The sequence below is a fragment of the Drosophila ficusphila genome, unplaced genomic scaffold (genome assembly GCF_018152265.1).
Source record: "Drosophila ficusphila isolate 14025-0441.05 unplaced genomic scaffold, ASM1815226v1 contig_286, whole genome shotgun sequence".
NCBI classification, from domain to species: Eukaryota; Metazoa; Arthropoda; class Insecta; order Diptera; family Drosophilidae; genus Drosophila; species Drosophila ficusphila.
Window position 1 is genome coordinate 2,022,258 of NW_025064189.1, and position 15,475 is coordinate 2,037,732.

The following is a 15,475-nucleotide window of genomic DNA, read 5'->3' on the forward strand; positions in this document are numbered from 1 at the left end:
AATCTACATAAAAGTGGAAACCAAATAAGAAAAACACAGCCGGCACAGTCGACAGTCCGTTTGCTGGCCATTTGGGAAGGAGGAAAAAAAGAAAAACCTGCTCCTGTCTGCCTTCTATTGAGAGCGACCCAACAACTCGATGGCAGAAGAGCCAGGAGAATGATGGAGGGGCGGGGTAAAAGCCAAAAGAAGTGGACAAAAAGCGGCGCAAAACAAAGCTACAAAACCGCAGATGACTAGAGATGGTAACAAAATGCCATCTGGCATTCCAGAATGATTTGAGTTATCAAAAACCAAGAAGATATCTTACAATTTTGAAAATCTAAGAGCACAAAAGTTTTAAATTTAAACAGCTTAATTATTTGATCATAATTTTTTGAATAGAGGATATTATAAATTAAGAAGGGTTTAAAATTATATTATCATTTATATTTTTTTTTAATATATGACATCGCTTACTTTTTCGTGACTCACGAACTCATCTCCAGCGGACAAACGCTTCCATTGGGGCAACTGGGCAGCTGGACTGGGAGGTTTTGCGGTTACAATTTGGAGCAGAGGCCGGGCCCCAGTCTAGTTTTGATGAAATTGCTTGAAATAATAGGGTGAAAATGCTTTGGTGCTCCGATGCTTTTGCTGCTGCTTTCTGCGCTTCGCCTTTTAACTCTTTCGCGCTTTGGCTGTGAAAGACCGAAAAGGCGTTAGCTGAGCTGAGCTGAGCCAACAAACCCCTTAACTTCCCCCATCCCGAAAATCTTTGGCACAAAAGTCTGAGTTCAACACGCACAGAGGAGTTTCATTTTTTCGTTCCCCTGTTTCATGGCGAAAAAGTAAACAAAATACAAAAAAGAAGAAAAAAGAAGTGGGTGAATAAAACCGAGTGAAAGATTTGTGGTGCAGTGGGTTCCATTCGCCAACTCCTTTTCACTCTGTGTGAAAATTTACTCTGGTGTTTGAAGTTTGACTTGACAAAGCTGAGATTTCATTGTGGCTGCCATATGATTTCCACACTCGAGTTTTGCTATTTGCGGAATCCAATTAGCGATTCGGTGTGTGAGAAAAATAAGAGATCAAAAAGATAGCTGGTTATCACATTCCATGCTCATAGAACTCACCTTGAAAAGGTTTAGGCTTGGCAGAAAAAAAATATGTTGTTGTTAGAATATACTAAAATATATAATTTTCTATAGTTTGAAGATTAATTTGTTTCCACAAAATGTTTTGCTTAAGATAGCCTTCAAATATTTTTATAAATTGGTTATTGCAATCAATTTTTTTTTATCAATTCCTAACCACATTTATTATCACATCACTTTGCTATTTTATCCCACCTGCTGAATAAAATCGAATGTAAATGGTATATAAACAAAGGCAAACACTGTTCGCTGCTTTAATTGAGTCGGCTGTCCACAGCGAATATAACAAAGGGATAAAAAACTCAAGAAGGTGGAGAATGGTAAAGAATAATCCGCAAAATCCCAGGGCACCTCACCGCCAGCCCTTTCAAATCAATTACTTTAATCAATTTTTAACACGTTTGTGCTTCTTCGCACCCAGGGCTTCCCACTTGAGTTGGATTTTTTCTGTTTTTGCTAAAATTTTAATTATAAAGATTAAATACGAGCACAATGGCGAATGGGTGGAGCAGGCACAAACTAACCCGCCGTGGCAAACTTAAAATAATATTAAAGAATTTTTATTGAAATAATAGCAGGCAATGCAGATTGGCGGGGGGAGGGTGGAATATCAAGCCAGTCTCGGTTCGTCAGTGTCAGGCGAGCACAACTTCAAAGGCGGGGAATATTCCATGGAACTGGGAACTGGGAACTGGGATGGAGACTTCGAGGAGGAGACGGGATGTGGGATGGCTGGGGAGCCAACTGATTGGGGGCGACGACAGGCTGTCGGTCCGAGGTTTCTTCAGTCTGCCGTTTTGCCGCTTTTTCTAATTGAAATGTTCCGCACCATATTTCTCTACGCTTTACCACCTGCTGCTTGGCGAGCGGATGGAACGGATCCCCTGGCTCCCTTTGCTAAATAGTTCACTCTCCGCTTCTAAATCGGAGTCTCTGGGACTCGCAAATTGCAGCCAAACCGCTGGAACAGCTCAGCACAAAAAAAATAAAGAAGGAAACAATGCACTGACCAGCGAGCATCCAACCATCCGTGGCCCATCGTTGTGCTTCCTTCATTATCATCGCCAAGTTGAGCCCGTGATAATAAAGGCAGTTGAGGGACTCAGCCCGATTATTTTTCAGCACTTGGCCATTTTCGTTTAGACTGTGATACTCGGCGATACACTTCCGCAGGTTGGTTGGAAAAGCTATTCCATTTGAGCAAACTACTTTGTTTGGTTTAGCCGATTATCTACGTTTATATTAAATTTGTATTTTAAGCAAGGCTGCATGAAATGAAATAACGAATTCAGTAATCAATATGACACATCTGTGACTGTTTGTCTAAGCAATGTTAATATTGTTCTTCAATAACGAAAAATGTATGCAAATGACTAGAGAAGTATTTTGTGCTTGTATATATTAGTTTAAATTAATACTGGCAAAATATTGATGATTTCGATTCAAATTTATAATTTAATTGCGAAACGAACACAGATTTTTAGGCATAGATCCAAAGCGATTAAAGAAAGTGTTTTCCTATACCTCTAGCTATGATATACTAAATAAAAAGCAATAGATATACAAATATTTTTTGAAAGAGTATTCCTTGGTCTATGCTGCATTCTCAGCTCCATTTTTCGCTCATTTTTTTATGTTTGCTGGTCTTTACACTGCTTGTTCAACCGTCCGTCTGCAGTTTTCTAGGAAATAATTCTCCTCCGTTTTTTCAGCTTTTTAGAGCCCACCACTCTGGTCTGGTCTGGTCTCGTCTAGTTGCGTCTTCATAGTCTTTACAGTCTGGGCAGATGTCGGAGTTGGATGGCGAGGACCGGAGTGGAGTTCTGGGAGTACCTTCGCTGTCAGCCGGAGTGTCACACCTGTCACTTCTGTGGCTGATCACAACAACCGCCGCCAAGCGTCGACGACCTCGCCCCATTATTTTTGTGGAGAAGGGGGAGTCATTGCAACAAGGTGTGAACGTCAAATAATCACCCTTGCACACGACATGCCGACCAGTCGTCTAGTGTCTGAATGTGTGGATTCCACCTCCGCCGCAGTGTTTGTTTTTCGTAAGAAAATTTTGCGCATTTTTTCGGTGTCTTTTTTCCGGGTAAATGTGTGAAATTTCAATGGAAAGACGCAGCTCCCTTCGGTTTGTGGTTCTTTCACCCGCATGCCATCCCATGTTTGCATAATTATTTTATTGCGAGCAGACGCTGGGGCCAAAAGCCTTATGAATATTAAAACTGAAGCAGGGCGGTGGCGAGACTTTGTCGTCATCATTGTTGCAACTGTTTCATCCCAGCCAGAAAACGCCGAGGAAAGTGCCCGAAAGCGTTTTCACGACGTCCCCCCAAACTCATTTCCAGCGTCATCTTGGCTGATCCCCAAGTCTAGACAACTTTCAACCGAAAAACTTTTGTTCCGTTTTCAGTTTGCTGAAAAGGAGTTTCTTCACTACTGTAGGCATTTCTTCAATTAGCGTTTTTATTATTTTTAATTAACAATTTTGTAACTTAATCCTTGCAGCCGATTGTAGTTCGTAGTGCTGAAATTCTGCAGCAGCTCGCTTTCCAGTGGCATAATCGAATCAGCGCCGCTTGAGCAAAGTTTGTCTAAGGACAAAAAGTTTTTCCAGCTCCACCAGACATGTGCATAATTATGCTCGAGCAGATGGCGGGAGTTTAGGGTGGCCCAGACAAAAGGGTGGACAACTAATTGAGCGATGTTTGTTGCCGCAAAGAAATGTTTCCCCAACTTGCAGTAGACAACCGGCAGACAGTGCCATCGGCCGAGGAAATAGTTTGGTGGGAGTGGAGTGGTTGGGTAAAATGTTGAGAATTAAGTTTGACAGACTGGAAAAATGGCAATTAGGTTGCAGATATGATTATCATACAGAAGGACAGTTAATAAAGGGTAGTGCAAGTGGGATTAAGGGACCGAGATCTTGGAGGTTGATTGCAAAGTATTTCCCGAGTGGCAGGAGCGTTTCCAATTCAAAAGGAAAACTTTGGAAATGCTTTCGGCACATACAAGAAAAACTTTTGTAATGTCATTAAAAGCCTTTACGAGTTTCATGTACCAGAAGGGCTGGCCATTTAACCTGGCTTTACCAAAAGGCTTTCTTTGGCAATGATGGCAGCTACTAGCTTAAAGGCATATAGAATTGCTTTCCAAAAAAGGATATATGAGTTTATTAATATTAAATAAAGTTAAGAAAGGACAGATAGATTGGCATGTAACTGAAATAAGGAATAATTCCAGAAATGAAAGAGTATATATTTAGATGAGAAAGCAAAGCTTAAATAGTTTTCCGCATTATTTTTTCTTTCTGTAGGTGTATACCTCGGAGCTGCTTTCGGATGGATCTACCATTCTTGTAAGGACAGTGCCACACTGAATGCACACACTATTGAGGTCCTCGGCGCAATCATCGCAATAAGGCACTCCACAGGAGATGCAGTAGGAGAAGGTAGAGTCCTCGAATCCTCGGCAGACCAGGCAGCTTCTTTTGGCACATTTAAAGTAACGTAACCAACCAAAAGCACGGGGACATGAAAGACGTAGCCACAAACACATGTTGATCTGCTGCTGGATGCGATAAGTGGCCAAGTTATCTTCGGCATCGCGAATTAAAAACTCCATCGAACTAAGCCGATTCCTTAGGATGCGATTGTACAGAAAAAGGATACGCTGCTTTTCCCGCTTGTAGTAAAAGAAGCTGCATATCACTCTCCTCATTCGTAGGAAAGTGGTACTCTGATAAATCAGCAGCACAATTACCACGTACAAAAATAAAAGCTGATAGTAGAATTTTCTGGGCAGGACATGGGCATTTGGCAAACATTCCTCGTTGGTCAACGAAGTTGAAACCCTTTCGTGGATATTGAAGTTGTGCATAGTAGTCCGCAGCAGTCTGGCCATTTGACCCACGCCACTGATCTGTAAATATAGATTATAAAATAGTTTATAATTTAAATCCTCGTTCTAATGGTATCTCACTTACATTAAAGCGCACTTCGTGCTCGCCTTCCTGGTGATAAGTGATCATGGATCTTATACGAATAATCTGCAGCAATTCCACAACCATAAGGTCTATCGATATAAATATTCCAGCCGTAACCATTTCCAGAAACAACTGTAGTAACGAAAATAATACAGTGCGGGTCTCGTAGTGAGTTCTACTAAATATTTTATCTAGATCTATGTACTTCGATTTTTCATAGGTATGTAGTGGCAAAACTGACTCATTTCGCATTTCCTTTTGCCTTCTATCCACATGCTTAAAATAATCGGTTATATAGAAGTTGTCGAACTCCACGTCGATGAGATACTTCACATAATACCTAATAGATAAATATATCATTCGCAGAATAAACAAACAAAGAATTTTTCTCAGAAAACCCATGACTTTGTTGAATGTACGTCGTCGCCGTTCAAAGTCCTCGGTGAAAGCCTGCGTTGTCCTTTGAGCAGACTTCATTTGGCTTTTGACCAGTTCTTCGTCCTTCAGCTGGTAGCTGACTTCTATTTGTGAGCTGTTGTCAAAGAGCTGCTGCTCGGCTTTCAGTAGTTCCACGTAGGTGTCTCCAAAGTTACGGGGAACCACATTGGTAGGATCACATATCTTATCAGGATTTCCAAACAGATCCAGTTCGCAGATTATGTCCACTCGATAGGGCCAACAAATGGCTTTGCCAATAAGCGAGGGAAAATTGGTGGTACACTTTCGATAGCCCTTCCGAAAAACCTCCTGGCAAACGCGATGGCCACTTCTCAGCTGATGTTTGCATCGGTTTCTCATGTTCCGCAGAAAACGCTCCTGAACCTCGGCAGCTGTTGGTAACTCCTTGCCACCCGTTTTGGGTTTACTTATATTCATCTTATGAGTTTCTCTGCTCCACCTTTCGTAGAGAGATTTGGTATTCTTGTCTCCATATTTCTCATCTTCAATGTCCGAATGTTCTACAGCATATTTTAAGTCACTAAGGACACTGTGCAATTCATCGAAGGTCTGGCGAATTTCCTCCACATCACCTCCCATGTTTTTCAGAGTGTTTGTAAATGGTTTGGCCATCAGATCAAAGCGCGTTTTGGATAGGTTGTAGGTCAACACTGTGGTGCAGACAAAGACCCTTGCCACCTCGCCAGCATTCTGCACCAAATTGTCAATGGGACCAGAAATGATAAAGGAAAATGCAACTGCGCGCAGATAAGTTGTTCCAGATCTTCCCACCAAAGCCACAAACATCAGCATAATTATCGTGCGAACAGGACAACACAGCATGAAGAACATTCCAGTTATCAGGATGAAGCCCATGAACACTGACAAGTTGGTGGAATCGAAGGCGAAAATACTCACATTAAAATTCAGCGCTACCAGCTTCCACAGGAGAAAGGCCAAAAGCATTCCCAATAGGAAGCTGAAGAGCAGACGAATGCACTGGTTCGTGGCATTATCATCTTTTCCTGAGGCATACAAAAGGCAATAAATGGGACGACACGTCGTCGACAGAAACGAAAACATTTCGACCAGTTGAAGCACAGCCCACTTGTGATTGAAAATCAAACAATTCAAACAAATTTATAAAATCTGAAATGTAAAACAAAGAAAACTAAGAAAGAAATTAAAAGTCGAATTAAATTTATTTTTCTAAGTACCTACACTCAAACACCAGTTTTTCTATTCTTTATTCTGTTCTAACTAAGTAAACAACAAATACTTACTACAATTAAGCGTAAGGAATTTGCTACACTTTAATGAGCTTTGGCCTTCTCCAACTTCTTTTAACTTTCTTCATAAAAATACTCCTTTTAAAAGGGTGCAATGGTGCAGAGCAGAAAGGAGCCTAGAAGTCGGAGAATAAGCCTGGGAGTTGGCCAGGACCCCCCAGACAATCAGCAGTTGGTCAGACCAGTTTAGACCACTTTTCGCTGAGTAGGAGAATGCGAGAACATTCAGTTTATCGCTTCCCTCGTCTCCAACGGGTAATCCAATTATAATAGAGCTGGCCGCCGAGCTGCACCTGCCTCACTTGGGGGGATTCTTCTAAAATATAAAAATTGATTACATGCGTGTCCGTCCCCTTCTGTCCACAGACACACACTCTTCTTTTGGGATGCGTTCCCCAGCCCGGCGGCAATGCCAAACTTGTTTGTTTTGGTTCGCGCCGGCGAGCGTTTAAAAATTTATGAACTGCAGTCAACCGACAAAAGATGGATGGGATTGGATGCAGTCCGCGGGGAGGAGACACCACCTCTGGCTCACTCTGAAATTGGTGCAGTTGCTCAATGTCATCGCGCTCGGCGGTGTCACTCGCTGCATATTAAACAGTTTTTTGAGATTCAGACTCCCGGTCCCACAGGCCGCACTTCATCAGGCCCCGGTTTGGGTTCCAGTTCCACTGTTCGAGTGTGCTAAAAAATTGATTGATCCTGCAGGAGCCGGTGATGGAGGTGGAGGAGGAGGCAGTTGGGGCAGGCTCCTCCACTTTGACGACATCATCCGTAGACGTAGACGACGAGACGGGGCGTGGTCCGGTCTCAGGATGCCGAACGCACGCATTAAAACAATTTAAAATTCCCAAAGACCGAAACCCTAGTCGACGGCACAGTGGGTGGCGTCGCCCAGCAAAGTGGTGCAATCTGTGGGTGAAGAAGTGGTGGCCTTGATTGCTCCTCAAGTAAAATGTTCCATTTCGAAAGCTCAGTTTTGGGTTCGGACTTACGAGATCCTTAACCATGGGAGTTTAATATTATGTTAAAGGTTTGAATAATTAAAAATTACAAAAGTAAGTGGAGCAAGGATGTAAATAAAAATATAATAAAACTATAACTCTTAAAAAAGAAAAATAAATTTAATTCAATTATGATCTACACAATGCTTCATATTATGTAGTTAATATTTATAATAGGAACATTCAAGATTGCTTACATTTTTTATAAGTATTTTTTGGGACCTTTTTTTTTTAATATACTATTGGAAATTTGTTTTTCAATACCAAAACGAATATAACAACCACTGTAGCCATTTACCATGGGCGGTCGAGGATGCGTGCTGGGCTGCCTAGGACCTGCTCTTGTAAAGCTTTAAATGCATTAAATTGTCAAAGCGATGGCTATGCTAAAAGTTTGCTGGCCATAAAATTGCATGCCACAGACAAAAAAGGAGTCGCCCCACCATTCGGGATGCCTGACCAGGCGGCTCCCCAGCTCCCGAATCGCTCTCGAATCCAGGACCAATCCAGAACCGAAGCTGGTCAGTCAGTCAAGTCTAAAACCAAATGAATGATGAATTGCCTGTCACTTGCAATTTTTGCAGACAGACGAAAACACAGAGCGAACCGATCCCAGTGTTGGATGTTCGTCTTCGCCGGCTTGTTTAAATTTTTCATGTTTTTCTAAGCCCCCCACGACCGCCCCTCGTACTAACAAGTTTTGGACCTGGTCCAGACACGGCTACCAAAACGTTGACATGCTGACTGCTTTCATGGAATTTGCGTTTTAAAAAGGCGGCAACGTTGACATCCTTGTCATTGTCTCTTGTCGGCCACTTTTGGTCGGAAATGTTTTGGTTTGGCTTTTGCAAAAATTCACAAATTTAATTGGGTGAGCCCCGGGAGGCAGCAGCAAAGCCAGAAAATTATGAAATATTTTTGGCAAAAATATCAAGCAGGTAAAAGAATGTCAGTCTGCACAAAAATATTTTCAAAGGAAAGGCGACATGAAGTTAGTGCAAAAAACGTTGCATCTTTAAGTAAAGGATTTCCTCGAAACTGAACTTCCAAAACCTATAACTTTGTCAATTTTAATCAAAGTGGCATACCTCTAAACGTTTGTAATCGCATCCTTGATAAAACTGTATTTCATTTTTTCCATTTTTAGATGGTTAAAATGTTGACCCCTGTTCATTTTTTTTTCCAAGATTTCAATGGCGAAACTAGTTGCTAATTTTTTTATTTGATTTTTGATTTACACAAAATGTTATAAATAAAGTGTACGACCAGCTTTGTTAGAAGTACTACCCATAAACATTTTTCCTATCAGTCAGAATAACCATAAATCCCATGGTCTAGGCAAAATTCGTCCATTTGTCAGCCACAAATTGCATTCATCATAATGATAGGAAGAGAACACTAGCATTCACATTATGCTCATGTCCCTATCGAAATGGCCGGAGATCCACTAAAAATTGATTGTTTGCCAATTCAAACGGCTAGTTGGGGATTAGAGGAGTGGGAAATGCGAACACGGGGCAACCGGACATCATTATAAATGCAAATAAATACGTCCGAGACGCGTGGAAAATTCTGTAGCATTTTAAAATGCCCGGACGGATGAATTTATGGTGCCAATCTGGCTATTTTGCCCCTCTGTTGCGCTGTCAAAATCCATCAGGGTCCATCAAATGCACTGGCACCGACGAGCCACGCCCCCGGCATGCGTAAATTATGAAAATAAAGGGCGGAGTGGGAAATGAGTGAAAGCCAAGCGATAAGGCCCTTCCATTGCTACGCAAAAAAAAAACCTGCCCGAAATACATTTGTGGGTCTGCATAAATTTCCCAACTCAGAAACGAGAACTCAATTCAAATGCCTGAAAAAATAAAACCAAAATTAAATTAGTTAATTAATGCAACGCAACAAAAAGTTGGCAGAGGGGATAATCGGGGTCACCCATCAATCATGGGAGCAAGGGTCGCCACATGCGTGTGTCAAATGTTTTTTGGTCTACCGAACCCGTAGATTGCTTTCGCTTTCACTCCAAAAACTCAAACTCAAATTCGATCCCAACTCTCGGGCTCCAATCCCCAAAAACAATTCCTCTTGACATTCCCAATTGCCCAGGGAAGAAATATTCACAAATTAGTTGCCCACATGTGTCAGGTGATGGTGATTAAGCGGTTGGCCCAAACCAAAAATTATCCATAAGCACTCTGGAAAAAAGCACACCGATAATGAAAGCCGGAGTCAAATAAATTATGCAAAGAGGCAGAGCCAAAACCGAATGTATCAGATTTCGCGCTTTGCGGTTATATCTCAAATTTTTTTTTTGTTTTCAAACACGCCCTAAGCCTAAAGGTAAACATCGGATTTCCATTAGCCAACAAGGGTTAACTTGACCGAATAAAGCCGAAAATTAGCCAAAGAATTTTGAAGTTTGGAAAACTGCAATTTTGAATACCCTTTCAAATTTAAAAGCAGAGTAACTTTAATATATTTTATAAAATATTTTAATAATATAACAAATACATTCATTTAAATGTTACATTCAGTAACACTTTTCTATTGCAATCGTATTTAAATTTTGGTTTTTTTATGTTACCCCATATTGTAGAGCATGTATTTTAAATTATTCTCAATTTTGATGGACATTCCTTAAATCGTTTTTGCCATCCCCGGCGGCCATCAAACCCTTTGGGGCTTTGCATTAATTTTACCAGCCTGCTTTTTTGCAGGTGCTGGCTTTGGTCATATGAAAATTTGCATAAAACAAAGACAAAGCCAAAGTTTGCTCTGCATTTTTAATTAATTAATTAAAGGCAAGTCGGCGGGCCAATAACGAGGCTATCAACAGCAACGTCATCGTCCTAATCAACGTCATTATCATGGCAGCTCATGCAAATATTTGTCTCCTCCACCTTCTTTGGTTCTTTGTCCCCCCTTCCTCCGTGTTTGCATATGCATGGACCTAATTTTAATTAATATTTTATTATCTTAATTATGCATCGCACCTTGCCGCGTTTCCACTTCCTCAGCCAGCTGCGCCCTTTTGGCCGTTTGGCTGAGTTCTGCGTTTAGTTTTCGACCTTTTGCTAAACAAATTATGGCCATAAATAAAGTAAACGAGTTAAGAGTGGTTTTGCGTGTTCTCGAGAAGGCCCATTCGCACAGACTACCTTTGGGAGCCCCGCTCAGCAGACCTCCCTCCTCTTCTTTTTTTTTTATGTTGCGTCTGGCTTTTTGTCTAGCCGCGGTCTGGCGCTCCGCTAATGTCATTTTCATATGACTGCGGCCTCTAACGACAAAAAGGGTTAACGTGTTTCGTAAAAAGTACGGCGAGTGCAGGTTGCGTTAATTTCGGCTTGATTTATTAGTTTTATTAGCCAGCATAATTGGCTTAACGGGTTAAATGGATAGGAACAGGTGTGGGCGTCTGTGGAGATCGATTTGATAAAATAATATTGTTGATTAGGAAGTTGTCGCAACCAAAAAGAAAGAAGAGTTAGAATGTAAAAATATAAAGGAAAAATTTTATATATTTAAATGTAACTAGCTATGGACACTGTTGTCTAATAATTTCTCATGGGTTGATAATTTTATTATTTGTTAAAATACATTACATTCTTACACTGATTATTATAATGTGTTCAATGAATACCTTATATAAAATAAAAAATCATATTACAAAGATCTGTGTTTTATGATGGGAATTATTTTCCTTTATATTTAGTAAAAGCTTTCATTATTTCTTTCTTTACTTATTGTTTAGTTCAACGTCCTTTCCATATGCAGTTCAATGCAAATATGAAACATTAGACTAACCGCAAAGTCAAAGAGACACACGCACAGAGTATTAAATACAAAAAGATACCTTTCTAATACCAAATGAACCACAAGACAATGCGTTTCATTGCTATATGACATATTTGTTTAAACCACATGCAAACCGTTTTTTATTATTTAACTTTTTGTTTATTGGCTTAACTTCCTAGGATTTCTTTTGGTTCCCTATGGTTACATGGATGACCCACACTGTGTCCCGCATTTCACCAAGCCCCGACTTCCATTCATCAAATGCCAGCTACCATTGAAGTCTAACCTCATCCAAGCACAGATTACTCGAGTTTCAATAACAATCCGATGGAGTTCGGATTTCATAATTCATCTGCGGAGAGACTCTCACTTTTCTTTCGCTTTTTGCCGCCTGCTTTTCTCACACATTAGCATTGGAAAACCATTAAGGTTGCGAGGGCGTGGCCATCGCTTTGGGCCACAAATATGGTTTTGCCCACAAACGAAAGTTTGTAATTTATTACAAATTAAAATAAATCAAATATCGAAAATGGATGGCAGAGTTCGCAGAGAGGAGGAAACCGATAAATCTGTGGCAGAGCAGGTGATTCAACGCCAATGTCTCTATAAGTTACAGAAAAACAACCTCAGATAAGCAGTCATTTGCATTTTGAGTGGTATCATAAAAATGATAAACATTAATTTCTTTATTTTCGAGTCCGGAGAGAGAGGAAATGATTTGTCAAATGGCCCCGAGCCAGGAAGGGAAAACAAACTACAAAAATTTTGTTTTGAATGTAAATATCTACAACGGAAAGCACGCTAATAACAGAAAGCCATGGGTAAAGTAAATTAAACAGGTTTTTTTATCACCGCTAATAGAATTTTCTAAGCCCGAGAAGAGTGGGAAATGTTTTCCCTTTGGCTGTCATAAATGCAAATGCATCTTATCTAACTCTTTCGGCCGGAAAATTCTTAAGCTCTCAGCAGCAGCCGCAATAAAAAAGATTGAAATTCAATATCGGGGGATAGCATAATGGAGCAGCTGGAAGTGCTATAGCGCCATCCTCGATAGACTTGTTTACATTTTCCGCGTCAAACAAAAGCATCCACAAACAACAGAACAAAGAACGGTACCGAGGCGTAAAAATCTCAGTGAGAATACAATTTCAACACTTTAAAGGCGTTTTGAAACCATAAATTCCTACTGCCCGCCGAGCAAAGTGATTCCGACTTACATGCAGACATAGTATAGATGAAGATCGGCCAGAACTGTCAAATGTATCTTGCTGTTCCGTCGTTTATCAAAAGCATTTTATAACTATCGCGGCCAGGCAACGAACTTTCCGAGCATAAATCAACTGGATACTGGCTACAACTTTGTTTTGTTTATGCTTTTTGCCCAGCTTGTGTATGTTTTTGTTTGTTTGTTATGAAAGTGCGGTTCGTCATGCTGTGACCATTCTGAAATTGACTGACGGAACGGACCCCACGTTGGGAAATAACCAAAAAAAAAAATAACAGCAAAACTCCAACCGAAGAACAGGAGGAGCCGGTTGCCCGCGAATTCGGACAGAACCGCAGACTAATTAAATTAATTGAGGTGATTTTTGTCACAGAGAGCAGATACGCCCGATACGCCGTTACCCATTTGTAAAGTGTTCCCAGATTTTGCTGGGCTTAAGCACGTTAAAAAATATGGTTCGCCGCTTTATTTCGAGGGGCGCATATTTTTTAAAGCGATTTTGCGCTCATATCGTAAAATGCTGAACGCTTGTAATCCATCGATATTAATGACTGTCCATATTTTTTGCTCCCCCTCGTTGAAATTGTTGTTGTTTCGGGTTGATTGAATGGTTATTCATAATTCTTCTTGTTTTTTTTTTGCAGAACACCGGCTTTGTTGTGTCCGAAAGTCCGAACGGAGGAGATATACACCTTTGTTGCCTTTTTGTGCCTGCATCCTTCAAACGGAATGATTTTACGTTGTGAAATGCGGCCCTTTTTATGATCCCAGCTGTAAAATATTAAATGAGTGCAATCAGAATTTAGCGGTCATTAAAAGGGGCGCAGAGACTCTGCGTTTGAGGAAAAAGGAATTTAAGAAAATAGTTTTTTATCCATAATAACTGTCGTATACAAAAATTTAAATTTAAAACTTTATTAACATACTAATTCTCTCGTAAACAAAATAAAAGATTTATAACAATAAATACAGAATATTATATTTTAATGTATAACATAAATTATTCAATAAGTAATTTTATTAATATTTTTTAAATGTTTTTGAAAACAATAAAGTTTTAAAATAAACAAATGGTTATTTGTTGACTTCATGGTTTATAAACTTTTAAAAGCTTAGTAAAAATTTGGTAGACCTCACTGGGGTATTAAAACTTCGTATGTATTTCCCAAGTCTCTGTTTGGTTTTTGAATAATATATCCTGCTGTGTGTAAACAATAGAAAATCTCAATTTTCAACACAACGCACAGATATGGACATTAAGCGCTTGTCCGGGTGTTTGTCGCCATTTTGTGTAAACGCGAACTAAATATTTAACAAGCTATTAAACCAACGTCAACAGCATCGGAATGAATAAATAATGCGCCTGAATTGCTGGCAATTGCCGGTGACCATGAATGCCGGACTTGCGGACAATGCGCTGTGAACACATTTTGCAGATGCAGCAGTCAAACTAAGGTGGCTTAGAGCTGGAAAATGGTCAATTTGGGCATATCTACAATGGCTTCGATAGGTAAACACATGATTACAAACAATACCGATTTACTCCTTTCCAGATCGAAGCCTAACCTAACTCCTTAAATGAATTTATTATTTAGAAGCACTTACAATTTATCAAATGTTTTGTAAACGTCAGAAAATACATATTTGTTTTAATTATACTGCTTCTAACATAGATTAAATAGACACAGTTTGTGTTGATATGTGATATTTATTTATTATGAATTATTAAAAAAATCAGTTAAAATTTCTTTTCCACAGCAATAGCAAGTTGCCATTTAGAAACATGTTTGCTTTAAATATTTGAACTATCGTTTGAACCCAATACCGAACGATAGTGCCATCGATTGGCTAAAACTTCTGTTTTGTTTTCACCACCGACTGTTTTTCGTTCGGATACCGTTGGCTTTTTTCGAATCTCACCGGTTTGCTGGGAGGATGATAATGACAGCGAACACGAGCAGAAAGAGTTGGCTTAGGAGCCATGAACATGACCATTTGAGGTTGGGGCGATTGTCAATGGTTGTTGTCAATTACGTTAACAAAACACGGTCTCCGGGCGCCCTGCATGAATGGAGCTATAGATGGAACTGGTGGCTAAAACTGGAGCAGGAACAAGAGCAGGAGCAGCAGTCGAAGTCAGTTGTTTTGGGGTCTCCCGAAAAGGTCCAAAATTTGTACGTCACCGCCAGAAAGCGAACAGCGGGCGACGGACCGGAACCGAAAGCCAAGTCCAGAGCCAAAGACATGGCCAAAACCAAATGCAAAGCAGCCGCCAAAACAAAAGGGAACCCCTGGCAAAAATGGAGTTGGAGTCCATGTGCTCATGTCAGGCGTTTAATTGGCATTGCCATTTGGTATGTGTTATTAACGATTTGTGGCGTGCAAAGGCATTTGTCAATGTGTCAGAAAAATGAACTTCGCAGAAAGGAATTTCGAGTTGGGGAATATCGAATGCGGAGTGAAATTAACACAGCTTTTTGTTAAGCTTTGGTATTCCAATCAAATAGTGGCTAACATGGAATTCAAAGTAATGTATTAAAAGTAAAATAAATACACCATTTATGGAAAAAATATTTTAAAAATATTTTTTCTTGATA

At 40.1% G+C, this 15,475-nt stretch overlaps 1 protein-coding gene across 1 annotated transcript; it reads right to left on the bottom strand.

Annotated features, from left to right (window-relative positions):
• Positions 1-4,284: 4,284 nt before the first annotated feature.
• Positions 4,285-6,670, bottom strand: LOC108095411 (protein sneaky). Its single transcript, XM_017196496.2, has 2 exons — positions 5,125-6,670; positions 4,285-5,060 (listed from the first exon to the last, which is right to left on the bottom strand). Exons 1-2 carry the CDS (start codon positions 6,643-6,645, stop codon positions 4,437-4,439), a joined length of 2,145 nt encoding a protein of 714 aa, XP_017051985.1. The 5' UTR covers positions 6,646-6,670; the 3' UTR covers positions 4,285-4,436.
• Between the last annotated feature and the right edge of the window lie 8,805 nt (positions 6,671-15,475).